The 15,937-nt window shown below is 39.3% G+C and overlaps 1 protein-coding gene across 1 annotated transcript in view; it reads right to left on the bottom strand.

Annotated features, from left to right (window-relative positions):
• Positions 1 to 274: 274 nt before the first annotated feature.
• Positions 275 to 15,937, bottom strand: part of LOC139722817 (MYCBP-associated protein-like) — a 31,655-nt gene continuing 15,992 nt past the window's right edge. The window contains exons 10-21 of the mRNA XM_071634111.1: positions 14,305 to 14,426; positions 13,360 to 13,487; positions 11,905 to 12,133; positions 10,464 to 10,727; positions 9,436 to 9,582; positions 8,765 to 8,878; positions 8,134 to 8,255; positions 7,484 to 7,593; positions 5,687 to 5,716; positions 2,740 to 2,831; positions 1,364 to 1,588; positions 275 to 440 (exon numbers count right to left, since the gene is read on the bottom strand). Of these exons, the coding sequence (XP_071490212.1) occupies positions 333 to 440; positions 1,364 to 1,588; positions 2,740 to 2,831; positions 5,687 to 5,716; positions 7,484 to 7,593; positions 8,134 to 8,255; positions 8,765 to 8,878; positions 9,436 to 9,582; positions 10,464 to 10,727; positions 11,905 to 12,133; positions 13,360 to 13,487; positions 14,305 to 14,426 (1,691 nt within the window). The 3' untranslated portion in view covers positions 275 to 332. The remainder of the gene's footprint in view (positions 441 to 1,363; positions 1,589 to 2,739; positions 2,832 to 5,686; positions 5,717 to 7,483; positions 7,594 to 8,133; positions 8,256 to 8,764; positions 8,879 to 9,435; positions 9,583 to 10,463; positions 10,728 to 11,904; positions 12,134 to 13,359; positions 13,488 to 14,304; positions 14,427 to 15,937) is intronic.

Genomic DNA, 15,937 nt, shown 5'->3' with positions numbered 1-15,937 from the left:
TTGTTAGCTCAGCTATGCAAATATTTTTTTTCCACAAAACTAGGTAAAACAAGATTTGAATCCTAAAATAGTTTAAATTGACAAATAAAATTGACAAATACGAAAGAAAGAAAGAAAAAAAGTCTGAGTGTACAAAGCGTAGGTGCGGACAACAATACAAAATATCATTCAAGTCTCATATTAGTTAAAAATTATGAATAATATGGACGGGGAAAGTAGCTGTAACCCTTAAGACTCAAGGTGACCGAGAAAAGGGCATGTGAATTGCCAATGTTGCTGAAGTCGATTTCAGCCCTTTGAAGTATAAGTGTTCATTCAATATTTTTAAGAGATCACATCTTGTTCATCAGTTGGTCAATGAGGGCGTCGTCCTGTTTCTGCTTGATGTCCTCAAAGAGAGCCGTCATCTTGTCCACTGTTTCAGCCAGCAAGGCGTACACCTGGGGGTTAGATGATGGATACAAATTGTAGGTGAGGGGTGAAAGTCGTGAAGACGTAGCAAGCTGTGGAAAGTACTGTAGAACCAGGAACATTCACGAATTGGGAGCCGACTGCCTTCCTTGCAACATGAAACCTTTACAAATTGCTACTGGCATTTAATGTGTCGTGTAGACACGAATTTTCATGTGCATTAGACTTTCACAAATCTTGGCTCCTTGTGAAATTCATGAAAGTTTCGTGTATGCAAAACTTCGGGGTTTTACAGTAATGCACACAAGACCAGATGAAGACCGTATGTTCCACTCTCACTACAGGAGAACACTGCTATAACTATATCTGCCTGAGACCATTTGAATTTCCTCATTATATTGGGTATCTTGAAAAGAATATACAAGGAATGTGACTTGCAAAACTACCGCATACAGATATTTTTCTGAATGAGGAGGTCACAGACATTTTTGCGAGATGTTGTTTATCGCGAAATGTCACCGAAGCTATCGTAAATGTTCCATTACCCGAGTGCAATGTGACATTTCTGCGTGTTGTTGAATTTGGGATCCCACCATGATTCGCGATAAATGCAAAAATTAAACCTCACAAAAATAATAGCTTATACAGTACCTTGTACAGTATCTTTGTATATCCAACCTCGTTATAAAAAGGTTCCAGTGTATAATAAAATGTGGAATATTATGCACTCTAATAAAGTGCCGCCAGGCTACAGGTAAGAACCGACAAATATTTTGGCAAATGTAATGGGTGCAGATATATTCTCATCTGTGACATCATAAATACAACAAAGCTTGAGATGAATAGCTCTGACGAAGTGAAATATGAAAATGTATTATTGATAGATGCTATGACATAGAATGCTATGAAAATATGCTATTTATCACGATCAATCCTGACTATGTAAGTTTACCTGGATATACAACTTGTTCTTGTACTTGGCATCCATAATGGGATCTCCCGTAACAGACACCACCACTCTCTCCTTCGTTCTGGGTGTGGCCAGCCGTTTGCTGGTACTCCTGTCACCGCCAGAGGGGGTCTTCTTCTCTCGATCCTTTGGGGTGGGGCTGGGAGGGGGTTTCTTTTTACCCCCTGCTTTCTCCCCCTTGCTCTTCGGCCTGTCCTTATCCTTGTCCTGTGGGGGAAAAAGTGAGGAAAATACAGTATAAACTAATCTATCCATTAACCAGATGCTTCCCTGTGTTACCAAAAGAGAATATTGAATTGTCTTTATCCAAAACTCCAAACTTCTTTCTGGAATCCTCTCCAATTCAGAATCGTACTTTTTTTCTTTTCTGCCCCAAGTCATCACTGGTGTACTTTGGCTTAAAGGTGCATGATCCCGGTGTTTTAGTCAAATGCGTACGCGGGCGCACGGCGCAAGTTTCCTATAGAGACCTACGCTATCGACTCCTCTTTAGCGCTTACGCTTTGACCCACTTCCCCGAGTCCGAAGAAGTCTGATTCACTGTAGTCAGTGGTTTGATCACAGTTCGGCTCATGATTCGGCTGAGGGGGATGACAGCTTCAGCAAACTTCTTTTGTGATGTCATAATAAGAAGCACATATGCACGCACCCTGGCATTACTACAGACTGCACAATGCGCAGAGAAGACAACGAAGGCAACGTTACTTAGCAACACCTACGCACTTTACTCTTGATGACAGCTCAACTTCGGTAATCTTCCTATCAAGGCTAACAGTGATCGGCAGTGTCATCAACAACGCCCTGTACACTACCGGGACTATGCACCTTTAATGGTAGGACATTCACCTTCCCTTCTGTGCGATGTCTAGTCTTAACTATCTTTTCAAGGGATGTTTGCAGACATGGGCATTTCAGAGGGGGCAATTTGGTATCATGGATATAAAGTTTGGACTCCCAGTTGGTAGGGCAGAGTAGAATTCAAATCTTGTCTTACGATTAAGGAAGGTGGGAGGGGGCGGGGCTCTTTGTGCTTAATGAGGAAGAGAGGTTTGCAGTAACAGCATGTGTACATAGTCCTCGCGGGGACCATGGCTTGGCAGAAGAAGAGCCTAGAAAGAGGAGAGTTGAGGAGGGAAGCCACATAAGGGGGTTGTAAAGAGGGCAAAAAGTGAAGAGTGGGGGACAGTAACGAGGTCGTGAAGTTCAAGAGTGACACTAATGGAGATGGGAAAATAGTGGGCGGGCCAGTTGTAAGAAAGAACAGAGTGAGGATTGGGAATAAGAGTTTGAATCTTGTCTTGCCACGACAGAAAGAAGGGGGGGGGGGGCGGGGGAGTAGGAGGGCTTTTTGTACTTACGTCTTTCTTGCCCTTCTTTCCATCCTTCTTGTCTTTCTTGCCACCAGCCGGCTCCTCCTCCTTGGGCTCCTTCTTTCTCTTCTTCAGCTCACCTGTGGAGATGGTGCACAAAAGCATCCTTCCAATTAGCCTCTCCAGACTACTTCAAGCGGCTACATTTGATTTACTGGAGGTGCAACATGCCTACAGTACTTATGGGCTTACAAACAAAGAGTAATTTATTTCCATTCAATTCAACTCCTTTCTTTGTCCAGTTTATAGACATTCTTTGTGCTCAAATGTACAATGTATTTGACATGATAAATAGTTGCATTCTCAAACACAAAACATAGACCCAGATCACAAGAACATTTGATATGCAGTCTCCTCCCTCTATGCGTTTCCTCTACCTATATTTCCTTACTGACTTCTTCATCTGTTTCCTTATATTCTAAGAAATATAATATTCTGTCCTTTTTTCTCTTCACTTTGTAACATAATTGATTTCCCTCTCCCTTCAATTTGATGGCAATAACCATGCAATGTTATGGATTATATTATCATATAGGTTGGTTAATGCACTAGGTAAAGTTAAAAGTTAAGACATAAATATCAGTTAAGTCAGAAATCCTCAAACATTTAGTGAATTACATTTTACGCACAATCACTTACAAAAAAAAAGACAAAAAGAATACAAACGAAAATATATTTCCATTCACAGCTGCAACAGATGCAATGCATTATGAAGATTAATAAAATGCTCTTTCGACACTTTTTAAAATTATACACTGTAATGAAATTAGAATTAGCTTGCACCTACCACATTCAACACACAAGTAATAATATATGTCAGCTTAATGTCAAATGGAATATTTCAATGTACATGTAGTATGCTTCCATGTATTAATACAATACCACATTATGACTGAAAGTTGAGATGAATGTTTCAGGATGTACTCTAAAGCCTTCTAGTATAGTTTTAAAGATTAAAGCTTTTCCTTTCCAATATATCATTTCTGTGGAATACAAATAGCTAAATATCGACTCTTGCAGTTAGTAAGGTGTTTTAAAACGCCTAAGTGAATGATTTCTGAATTTGAAGTGAAATGGTCTCACAATAATGAAGGTGCAAGACATCACAGATGGTGCAGAGGAAACACAATTAATAGTGGGTACATTTGGAAAGATGACAAAATAATCCAGATATCATTATGTGGTCAAGGAACAAGGCAGCTTCATTTGGATGCTATCCAGCCATGAAATTAAGTTTCTTGCTGTCTTTATTAAAAAGAAGAAAAAAAAAAACTTTTACAAATCTACTCTAAAAGTGCTTGGCTTAAATGCGAAGGAAAATGCAATGTGTTGAATCATTTCCACATTGCATAAAACATTTAAACAAATATGAAGATTCATGAACCAATGTTCCAACACTACTACACAAGTGTCGTGACTGCTTGAAGATTTTTCAAGGCAATCCCTGGATTAAGTTTTAGAACTTTGCCATGAAAGTCATTACACCATCAGAAGTTATCAAAACAATCCTTACTTTTCATCCCTGTGTTCAGAAGTAGTCAAAAAGTCATGAAACCAACCTGACTTTGATTACATAAAAAAACCAGAAGTTATGTAAGCACATGTGTCTTTGTGTGTTGTGTGGATGTCAGTGTGTGTATGTGTTACTTACTTCTTTTAACACGAGGGGGACCTTTAAAAATGCATGGTGGGGAGGTTGGAGGTGATTGGGTTGGGAGGTGGTAGTGAGTGAGCGAGTATTCCAGGCCAGGCAAACACACAAAGCAAACACAGAGTGCAATCGTGCAGTGAGGAAAACAAAAGCGACAACAGTCAAGAAGCAAAATGCTGATATTAAAGCAGCATGCAAACAGTGCAGGCACAGGCACAATCAGTATTACAAATATAGAACATATGGCAATGAACATATGACACTGAAAATACCTTAAATCACCAAAACGTATGAAATCCCTCAAATCCATAATGCTTGTTTTACTTAGAGTAATAGGATCATCAAAACTCAAAATGATTAGCAAGATGATCCACAGCATTTGTATAGTGCCATCTACTTAACTGGCCATCATATTTTATTTGTGTTTGACACAGTCATGCCAGATATAGCAAAACCTGACCATGACAGCACTGGGCATGATTCAAAGTTTTTTTTTTTTTTTCTTCTTTTTTTTCTTTTTTTTCTTGTTTTCGAGTCTAGATTACACACACTGGCAATGTATTGAGCATGACATGCTGCTGCCATGACAGGCATCATGGGAAATGAATATGGCATTTTAAAAGATCAAGCAAACTGACTTCTTACACAATATGAGATAGCATGTGCAAAGTCAGACAAGAAACTTGCACCTGCAAACTTATAATGGCTTGTTGACATGGCGATTCAATCCAGAATGCTGCATATTGTATTAGTTAGCAATTTTGCTTTAATAGACAACCCCGTCTCGTAAGTAAAGTGTCATATGAAACACAGTATGCAAATGCAATTAACGCAGTCACACCAACGGGGTGGGGGAGCAGTCACTGGGTATCAGCAGGTATGTTAAGTTAAAAATCTCTCACTTATTAAGGTTAGATAAGAGTGATTTAATACAGTGATTACACCACAGCTGATCAAAGTATATAATTGTACCATACTTGCTGGGAATAACTATCATATGCATCGCATAAAATTGGAAACATTAACAATGGAATTCCAATAACAAATTACACAAAACTCAAGTAAACAATCAGGTGGTTCTTGTCTGATTATGAAAAACTCTCCAACCTCGATCTGCAGCAGAGTCAGCAAAGGAGTGCAGAAATCGTGCTGTTAAGACCACATGCCCCAAATCAAATTCCAAATACTTAGTAAAGTCACACATGCAAGGAATCTGAGATACAGTATTAGTGTATAGCAACGCCAGTCATTTCTTCCAGATAAATAAATATACAATGTACATACCTCCTCGAAGGGACTCATTTGCTGCAAGAACTACACAAGGAAAACAAAAACAAAAACAGTGAGACATTTGAATACAAGTATAGCGTCAGGGTGAAAAGAAACAAAACCGAACTGGTATGGTATAATACATCTGTTCGAAAAATGTGGACTACATTCTATAAAATGGTACAATGTATACATGATTAATTTGGCACATGATGAAGACACAAATTTGTTTTATAAATGAAGTGCTTTGGTCTTGGGAGTTATTGCCAGACTTCCTCAAATTGGTCTTTAAAGGACAAGTTCACCTTCATAGACATGTGGGTTGAGTGAATGCAGCAATATTAGTAAGAACACATCAGTGAGAGTTTGAGCAAAATCGGACAATCCGTTAAAAAGTTATGAATTTTTGAAGTTTCTGCTCAGTCACGGCTGGATGAAAAGACTACTATAGCTTGTGATGTCACATGAGTACAACGATATAAAGAAAGAATAAAGAAAATTCAACATATTTCCATTTTTTCTCGCATAACAAAAGAACACTCGACTTCTCTCTTTCAGAAGGCAGGGGGAATAATATTACCCTTAATATACATCAGTAGCAAGTCGAAGAAATGTGCGCTTTACTCAAAAACTAAAATTTTGTGAAATTCTCTTTTTATTTTCCTTATATAGTTGTACGCATGTGACATCATACACTGTAGTAGTCTTCTCTTCCAGCAGTGACTGCGCAGATACTTGAAATATTCGTAACTTTTGAACAGATTGTCCAATTTTTCCTCACACTCTCACTAATGTGTTCTACTAATATTGCAGCATTCTCTCAATCCTAATGTATATGAAGGTGGATTTGTCCTTTAATCCATTGAAGACTAGTCCCAAGTATACTCAGGCATGTGTCCACGGGAAATGCATGTTATAGCAACATCAACTCATCCTCAGTAGGTTAAGAGGTAGCGGTAGTCCCTTACACAAATTCCACCTACATCACTTTTCTTTTTTTTTTAACTCGGCCTTGCATGTATATTCTTGTCAAACATAATTTCATTGTTATTAAACACATACATACAGATTCTGAACACTATCTCATGACTAGAACTTCAGTAGATATATTTGCCATATTCAAAGATGCAATATGATATACATTTAATCACAATGGAATGTTTACATTCTTATCAGATAATAATTCATATTATACCAAATGTATGATGAATACAAGTGGAAAGATGAAACAGGGTGTTCTATGAACGAGATGTCTGTAACCTCAACAAGACTATGGATGATACATTTGGCGCTGCTTTTACTCTTTTAGAATTCTGCAATTAAAGTCATCTGATATTCATGAAATGATCAAGTTGCGAGAATATTGCCCCCTCTACACAGAAATGCACTGTGTATCATCATGAAGGTGGGAAATCACTGGGACTCTTTTCCTGCAAAGGGATCATTCCTTGTATTTCTCATTCTTTTGCTGTAGTTCTTGATCACAAAGTTGACCAATGAAATGATCAATTAGTCCCAATTCACAAAATACTACACTTGTGAAATACATATCATATACACTGCTCATAAGAATTTACTCCAATGCCCTCTGGACCGATCCAGCCTGGCATTAAAGTCTGACCTCATTACGGTGTCCCAAGCACGCACGTGTATCCTGAATGCATTATGCCGGTATATATTGCGGCAGGTGCAAGCCGGTCGCAATATCTATTATGAATTTGCATCTGCGTGCGCGCATGGGACAACACCACAGTAACGGCAGATTTTGTTGCCTTGGTGGATCAGTCTATTACCAGGTGGTGTAAGACTTACTTTCGGCAGTATCAGGTAGCTCCTCCACCTTCTCCGGGATGCCCATGTTGATGCGGATGTTGTTGGCCTGGGTGACGATGTTGTCCACGTTCTCCATCATCAGCTGGTATCTGGAAACATTGAAAGGGGGAATATGTCTTTGCTGCTACTACAACTGTTTACAACAACAGGGGAACTAGTTAAAAGGGAAGTGGACACCACCACCCTCTCTCCATATGCCACTAAAAATCCATTCTTTTGCTTTATGCAGCTATCCAGGTTTTTGTCCATCATACTACAAGTTCATCCTATTCAGTAAATCCTCTTTCAGATATAGACAGCTGGGGAAGGAGGTAATTTGAGGGATAACTTACGCCACTTTCTATATCTGGTGCTGGATGGGGGTAAAGGGGGGGGGGGGGGGGGAGTAGAGGGATGTGACAGCCTGGTTCATCCTATTCAATAAATACTCCCTCAGACAGAGACCAGTGAGGGAGGAGGTAATTTGGTGGATAACTTACGCCACTTTGTACATCTGGTGCTGGATGGAGGTAAAGGGAGGGAAGTAGAGGGATGTGACAGCCTGGTTCATCCTATTCGGTAAATCGCCCCTCAAATAGAGACAAGTGAGAGAGCTAGGAGGTTAAGTATATGGGGAAGGGTATACTTACGCCACTTTGTACATCTGGTGTTGGATGGGGGTAAAGGGAGGGAAGTAGAGGGATGTGACAGCCTGGTTCATCCTATTCAGTAAGTCCTCTCTCAGTTCCTCATCTTCCAAGGCCAAGAACTCCTGTCAACATCACAAAAATAGGTGTATCAGTGACGATTTTAGTAAAGATGTGATTGATATAAATTGTTGCTGTTTGTTTGCTTTGCTCTGCTTTCATTTTTTGCATGATTTGGATTGAGTCTGAGCTAAAGAAAAGTTAAAATATGCCCACAAAATGAAAACAATCTTTCATTAAATGAAATCTTAATCACTTTGACATGATTTTGATGTGAGTTTGATAAGGTCAAGACAATCTTGAAAGTAACTTACAAAATGAAACCATTCATCATCACATTATGTCCTTGTATGTTATCCCTGCCAGGGTTAAACTTTAAAAAAAATTTACTTCAGAGGCACCATTACCTCACCAGAAGGAAAATATAGAAAAGAAAAATGCATCCTCAAATCATTTATTTTTCTCTTTTTGTTTTTGTTTTGCTTTGTTTCTTTTTTGTTCTGAATTCCCATGACTCAGTGCTTTTGATCTTCTAGTTCCAGTCGACAGTGACTGGTTGCAGGGTGGCACTAACCTCTTTCATCTTGGCCACATCGAGATCCCACTCCACCCCTTCTCTCTCCTCCTCAGGGTACTGTTCTACATACAGCTGCCTCAGCTGGCTCACAACCTCATTGGAGAAGTGTAACTGTTAGGAGAGATAGATAGATAGATAGATATGCAGATAGATAGATAGATAGATAGACATATAGATATAATTGATAGACAGATAGATAGATAAACAGAAATATAAACATAAATATGATTCAATTCAATTCAATTATACTTTATTTCCTTCAAACAAAAGGTACTACATAAAACAAAGTATACATTTGACAATTTGCATTTTTTAAGAATTTGTATGAAGTTCAGATCATAACGGGCATGTATGATACAAAATATATATGTAATGTATATTTTGTTCACATATGCTCGTCCTGTAGCACTACGTGAATTTGCTGTCATAATACAGACCATTCACCGTTTACTGTAATATGTGCTGTCAAAACTGTTAACCACTGTGGCAGCAGTGAGCTGTTTGAAGTTCTCGTCAGATTGTCACAACCGACAATGAATGAAATTCACTGTTGGTTAAAATAAAATGAATGAAACACGCAATATTCATCTTACCCAGATGAGGGTAAAAGATTACTCAAGCAAAAATTGCAACTTTTATGATAATGGATTAAACTAATCCATTCTCACCCCTGGATTAAGTCTCTCAAAGACCTCCTCGTTGGTGATGTAAGCATCGACAGGGGAGGGGACTCTGTCTGGGGTTCGTACCCCGTCCACCAACTCATCAAGGATTCGACGGACCGCCACCTGTGCCTGCTTGGCAAACAGCTCATTCTATATATATATAGACACAGAGAGATACATGGATTAGAGACATATATGGGAAAGAGAGAGAAAGACGGAGAATCTCCTATCTGCCATATAATTACAGAAAAATAAGAATACTTGTATTTACTTTGATTTCGCTCATTGACTATGAAAGATGAATCTGGAGAACAATTCAAATGATATCAAAAGTACATGACATATAACCACGACAGTCATTTCAAGATGTTAATGAGATAATAATTCAATAAGCCTATTCGTGTGCTTCTCATGATTCCACCACTATCATATTTGATAACATGCATTCTTGTTTGTTCATTTTTTATGCAAACTGTAATCCAATGATGAAAGTGGAAATAAATGAAATGAAATGAAATACTATTTTTGTGTATCACTATCACACTAGGCATCATACTTACAGACATAAAATCAAAACGTTTTCTTTTGTTACCTTGTTGCACAGAACTGATATTTCACTTATTTCCATCAATGATAACATTCTTTGAATAAATTGAGATTCTTGTCCTCCTGAAGTGCCACACCCCTTAGGGTGACATGATTCCCTTGAACCTTAGCCACACCCTCCCTCATCTCCCCCTCTGTAGAGGGTAGACCACTTACCTCAAACTCCCTCTGCTGCTTGAGGTTCGTGTCCTCCTAATGAACCATGCCCCTTAGGGTGATCAGGGGCCCATTTCATAAAAGATTGCTGGAATACCAACTTCCAATAGCAACAGCCAATCAGGAAGCTGGATTCTTGCCATTACTATGACAATTGCCATTCCAGCAACAGTTGCTATCATATCAACTTTTTATGAAATGGGGCCCTGATCCCCATCAAACTTAACCACGCCCACCCCCTTCCCCTTTGTAGAAGGCAGACCACTAACCTCAATCTCCCTGCGCTGCTTGAGGTTCTTGTCCTCCTGAAGTGCCACGCCTCTCAGGGTGATCTGCAGTGCCCCACCCCCGCACACCACAGGGCGTGTCTCCAGCTGCCAGGTCTCAGAGAAGATTCCGGCGTTGGGCGACTTGAAGACGAATGGGAAGCGGAGGCTCTCTCCCGGCAGTAGCACACCACTGCTGGTGTTGAAGTAGAAGCGCTGGATGCGGGGCGTCGAACATCCCTCAAAGGGGTTCAGCTTGGGGATTTTCTGGAAGGAGGATGTTGGGAAAATTGTGATTGTTTGCTATATTTGCACGGTAGACAAAGGTTTTCAATGCATATCCTAACTAACGATGAAAAGGAACTATAATGTATATCAATGGTAATGCTCTGTGAAGGTACTGTTAAGTACGAAGATGTTCAATCATTCCAAAATATTTGGCAATTTTGAGTGCTCCATCTTAGCAGCTTTTTTATAATGTCTTCAAAGAACTACCTTTTTCTTTACAAGACAAAGGTCTTGATAGCATATGGGCTAATGTGTCACTGAATGTTACCAATCAAATACTTCCAAAGCTTTATGATTATAGACAAAAGTACTGCAAATGGCACATCCACAGATTGGACTTTATGATGAATTAAAAATTTTATTCCCACACTTCTGCTGGAAAACTGTACAGGATAAATTGTATATCATGCATCAGAGCTAAGTTGCAATTTGAGTATTTGAATGTATACAAGTGTATACAATACTGCCGTGTACAGAATGTCTTCATACACTCTGCGCTCTTCCCTATAAATGAAGAGTTGTATCGCAAAATGGGTTAAGCACCAGTTTTAAACATTTTTAAAGTTAGTTGATCATCAGATAGAGTGAAATAAAACCTTTCCAGTGATTTTTTTTTTTTCCACAAAGAAAATCTATTCATATAAACATTCAGGCACAAAATAAAATAATGTCACATGCAGTACATAAAGACAAATGATCGAAATTTGACAGGTAACTGCGAAACAATTAAATAATGTAGATACGATTCCAATTAATATTAGATACAAAACCTTTGGTTTTCTCAGACATATATTCGTCTACTTTCTTTGCTTGTTTTAAGAATTGACAAAATTGGCTAAAATGTAACGATTTCTTTTTATTTCTTACAAAAGATATGAAGTATTTTGCGTACAAATAAACCACGTTGTAACATTTTGGATTTTCTGTCGAACCGAGTATAAAGGAACTTTTAGTAATTTGAATTTTATTCTGTAACATAATTCCTTTCCAGTGATGCCTCACTCGTTATGCAAAAAGAAATTGTGATTAAATAAAAGTATCCCATGTTATAATATTTTTTTAGATGCTTTAATAGCAAAGACCTCTAATTAACAAGACTGGAAATAACTCCTTTGTGATCAAACTCTTCAGTTATTCCTTTTCCCCTCCTCCTCACCTTCCAGTCATAGTAGATGGTTGTCGTCCCTTCGTTGACCAGCTCCAGGTGAGAGGTGGTCCTGACACCAGCGAAGGCCTCAAAGGTCACCCTGGAGCTACAGGCCACCTGCCCCTTGTGGGAGGTGCTGTCCCCAGTCCAGCGGGCGGGGTAGCCGTTGAACTTTAGGGCGGGGCCCACAATGGGTTCGGGGATGGCCTCTTCCAGCATGGCTGGTTCCACAGGGTTCCTAGTTGACGGGCAAAACTAGATTATCTTTTAACCCCCGCTGAGGACGAGCTAATTTTGCTATGATACACATTTCCCTTAAGGCCACCGCACACTACACGATCAGACTGGTCTTAAAGTCTTAAGCCAAGCTGGGTCTTAAGACCGGTCGTACGACCGGACACCGCACACTATACGACCCGACTGTAAAGCGCGCGCAGTGCGCACTGCGTGCGCTTGCATTTTACTGCATTGTGAATGGCTGGAAGCTCCCGACTGGTCGTAGAAATTCAACATGTCAAATCTCTACGATTGGCGCTAAGACCCAGTCGTACGACTAGAAAATGGCAAGACTGTGACGTCACACTTCTAGTCTTAAGGTCTTAAGACCGGTGAATCGGGGCAAAATCGTGTAGTGTGCGGCGGGCTTTAGACACCTGCCCGAGTATACTCAGGACTAGTCTTCGACAGGTCAATGATGCTTAATAGAGAGGCAGTTGACATATCACTGGAATACTCAAGTTTCATTACCGATCAGCACAGATGTCCAAAGATTAACTGTCAATGACTAGAAATCACACAATCTCACTGACCACTGTTGTATCACAATGGCCACCAATTGTGTAAGGTTGTCAAACGTGTTACACCTGATTGAGTTTGTCCAAATTTGAGTTAGTTGATTACATGCCATCAAACAGCTTGCCAAGTCATGGCTAAGTGTGTAGGGAAACAAATTGTTTAAAATCACTGCAGGGGAACAATAGGCCTTGTTTGTCTTCTTTCACTTTCTCTAGATTAGCACTGAATCCCAAAATTGTCCAATCTCCGATGGCCAGGTGAGACCACCAGGTTAACAACTAACATGTGTATTTCCCTCCCCTTGTGCACTGTATTACATTTCACACATAAGAAATAGCTGCCAATGTGGCCATTAAACAAAGCGACTTGCTTACTTATCCACCCACTCAAAGCACGAAACAATTTTGTTTTAGTTGTCACATCACTGTGCGCGCTGCCTCTACGCAATTATTTTGTGAATTGGGAAATGCTTTTGTTGTTATTGTCATGTCTCTTTGTCTCCCATTTAAAATTTTGGTCAGTTTTTGATGATGAAACCGGAACACAAAACCAGTGCATAAAGTTGGCTCACTGATGCTTGCCTCGTTTTGCTCATACTGGGTATTGCGCTTTGAGAGCGCGTATATAAGCGAGTGGCCTTGTTAAAAGGCTACTGCTAATGTGACTCACTCGTTGGCATCTCCTCCTCTGCCAATCCTAAAGGCCCCCTTCTGGTCCCCAGTGGAGGGGCGGGTCCAAACATCCAGTTTCTTCTCCTTGGGCTTATTAGAGCCAATCACCTGCAGGTTCTCAAGATCCTGAAATTAACAGGGAGAGGAGGTATTTGTTTCTCAATAACTATTCATATGCACAAATTAACTCCTACAATACAGGAGTTATTATCTTGATAAATCAATCATTAATTTGTTCAGAAAACAGGGTTCTGTTTGTACATGTGTACTGATTTATTTCATTTGGTCACTGAGGAAAATTATACATGCTCAACAGTGAAAATTTGATCAAACTTGGCGAAAAATCATGCCAAGAAATTGTAAGTGTTGTTGATTTTCACAAAAACAAAATTATTGAACCGTCAATATGAATATGCAAATGATGGAGTTGATGATGTCATCACTTCACAACTTGCTGTATTCTGTAGTTTGTATAAAATTCTCAATCGATGGAAAATTGTAAGGTGATGTCATCAGCTCACACACTTACACATATAAGTATTTGCATCAACTGTTCCAGAACAGTCAATGATTAGCAAAACTTCACAATTTCATAACTTCTCTAATTTTTATCCAGTTTTGATCCAATTTTTACTGTAGTTCTTATAACATTTTACTCATTCTTTTCAGAGAAACTTTTAACTGGTCTCAAATCCTCCTCTAAATACCCCCCCCCCCCCCAATCCTCAGTGCCTTACCCAGGGGCACAACCACTGCTGCCAGAGGACCACTCATTGGTTTAAATTGGTCAAGTGAATATCTGCACATTCAGATAATTGGCACAGGTAGCCTGTCAGCAATGGTGAAAACTACAATGTATGATTATTGGTATGACAGCTGGGATAACTATAAGTTGCAATGATTACAAATCACAATATATATTGGAATCGTGGTTCAAACTCACCGGTTTGAATGGATCCAGGTCGTCCATGACGTGCTGGAGCTGCCTCTTGCGCTCCTTGAGGTACTGGGAGCGGTGCCAGGGGTAGTGGACTGGCGACGCCCTGCCTGGACCCCAGGCATTGCCTGACATGTGGCGAGGTTTACAAAGGACAAGATGTCATGGGACACTTGAAGGAGATGTCTGATTATTGGTCAAATTCTCTCTTTAATGATTGTGTTGTCCAAATCATGTACATGCCACAACCATGGCATATACACATGCACATTTTTCATATATATATATATATATATATATATATATATATATATATATATATATATATATATATACCGGTATATATGTGTGTGTGTGTGTGTATATATATATATATATATATATATATATATATATATATATATATACAGTTAAACTCGCATAAGTCGATCTTCTCGGGACTGAGCAAAACACATCGACTTAGGCGAGTTTCGACTTGTGCGTTAGTCGAAAAAATCGACTTACAGTTACACCACGCGTACACATGTATAATGTACATGCATGTTGTCTACTCTGGAGCCGAGAGCTAGAGCGGTGTGCCCGATATTTGCCCTTCAGCAAGACACTTTATCCACATTGAATATTACCGTTATTCATTTCCAAAATTAAGAGCAAACATCTGACATTTATTCTAGCGTCTTATGGAGCCGATTGTTACCGCTGTTCATTTCCAAAACTGAAGCCAAACATCCGGCTTTTTTTTTGGTGGCCCGGCGTGCGTTTTTGGTGACCCCGGTCGCATAATGTTATTAACCATTCGCGAAATCGTGATTCGATTCGCGAAAAGACTAAGTACATAAGGCATAGATCGCTACACTCGGCAGGGGCGATACGTCGTCCTTTCACCAGGTCTGGGTAACGGAAGCCAAAATCTCGCGTGAGTTCTTGCGTTACCTATCGTAAATGTCAACGAAACATCGTTAGTTTGCGCTTGGGATCGTTACTCATCGTTACTACAAACGTGAATTTTAACGATCGTTAGTTTGCGTTATAACAACGATTCAGGTGAAACCGCTTGCGTTAATGACACGTTAATGTTTATTAACGCAAAGTTTCTTTTGGTATATACTGTATGTAAACAAAAACTGGCGTCTCGTGATGTTGACAGTGATTTATTACACAATAAAATCTTATTCGACTTAGGCACAGTGAATTCAATGGTTTTTCCGTGAAAGTGTTCTTGGAATTTCATCGACTTAGGCAAGTATTCGACTTAAAAAATTCGACTTGTGAGTGAATTAATACACGTAAGTCAATGGGGAAAAATCGGGACTTTTTAAAATCTTCGACTTGCGCGATTATTCGATATATGCGACGTCGACTTAGGCGAGTTTAACTGTATATATATATATATATGTATTTTTTTTTTACATTCAAGCAGTTTACAATTTTACATCACATACTGCAGATGCTCATCATCATCAAATTTACCATGAAATACACTCACATCAATGTGAAATTTCTCTCATGCTTTTGAATGTTACCTCTGCCAACATCATTGATGGAAATAAAAATGCACACGAGAAATTCAATATTTGTGAAGTGCAGATTTTAACTTCAATGTATGCAGTATAAATATCTAGAAAAAAAAAGTGTTCCA

Source organism: Diadema antillarum, unplaced genomic scaffold, assembly GCF_040938485.1.
Source record: "Diadema antillarum isolate AM-2024a unplaced genomic scaffold, OU_Dant_1.0 scf00000172, whole genome shotgun sequence".
NCBI classification, from domain to species: Eukaryota; Metazoa; Echinodermata; class Echinoidea; order Diadematoida; family Diadematidae; genus Diadema; species Diadema antillarum.
This window is presented reverse-complemented; position numbering and strand designations above follow the sequence as displayed.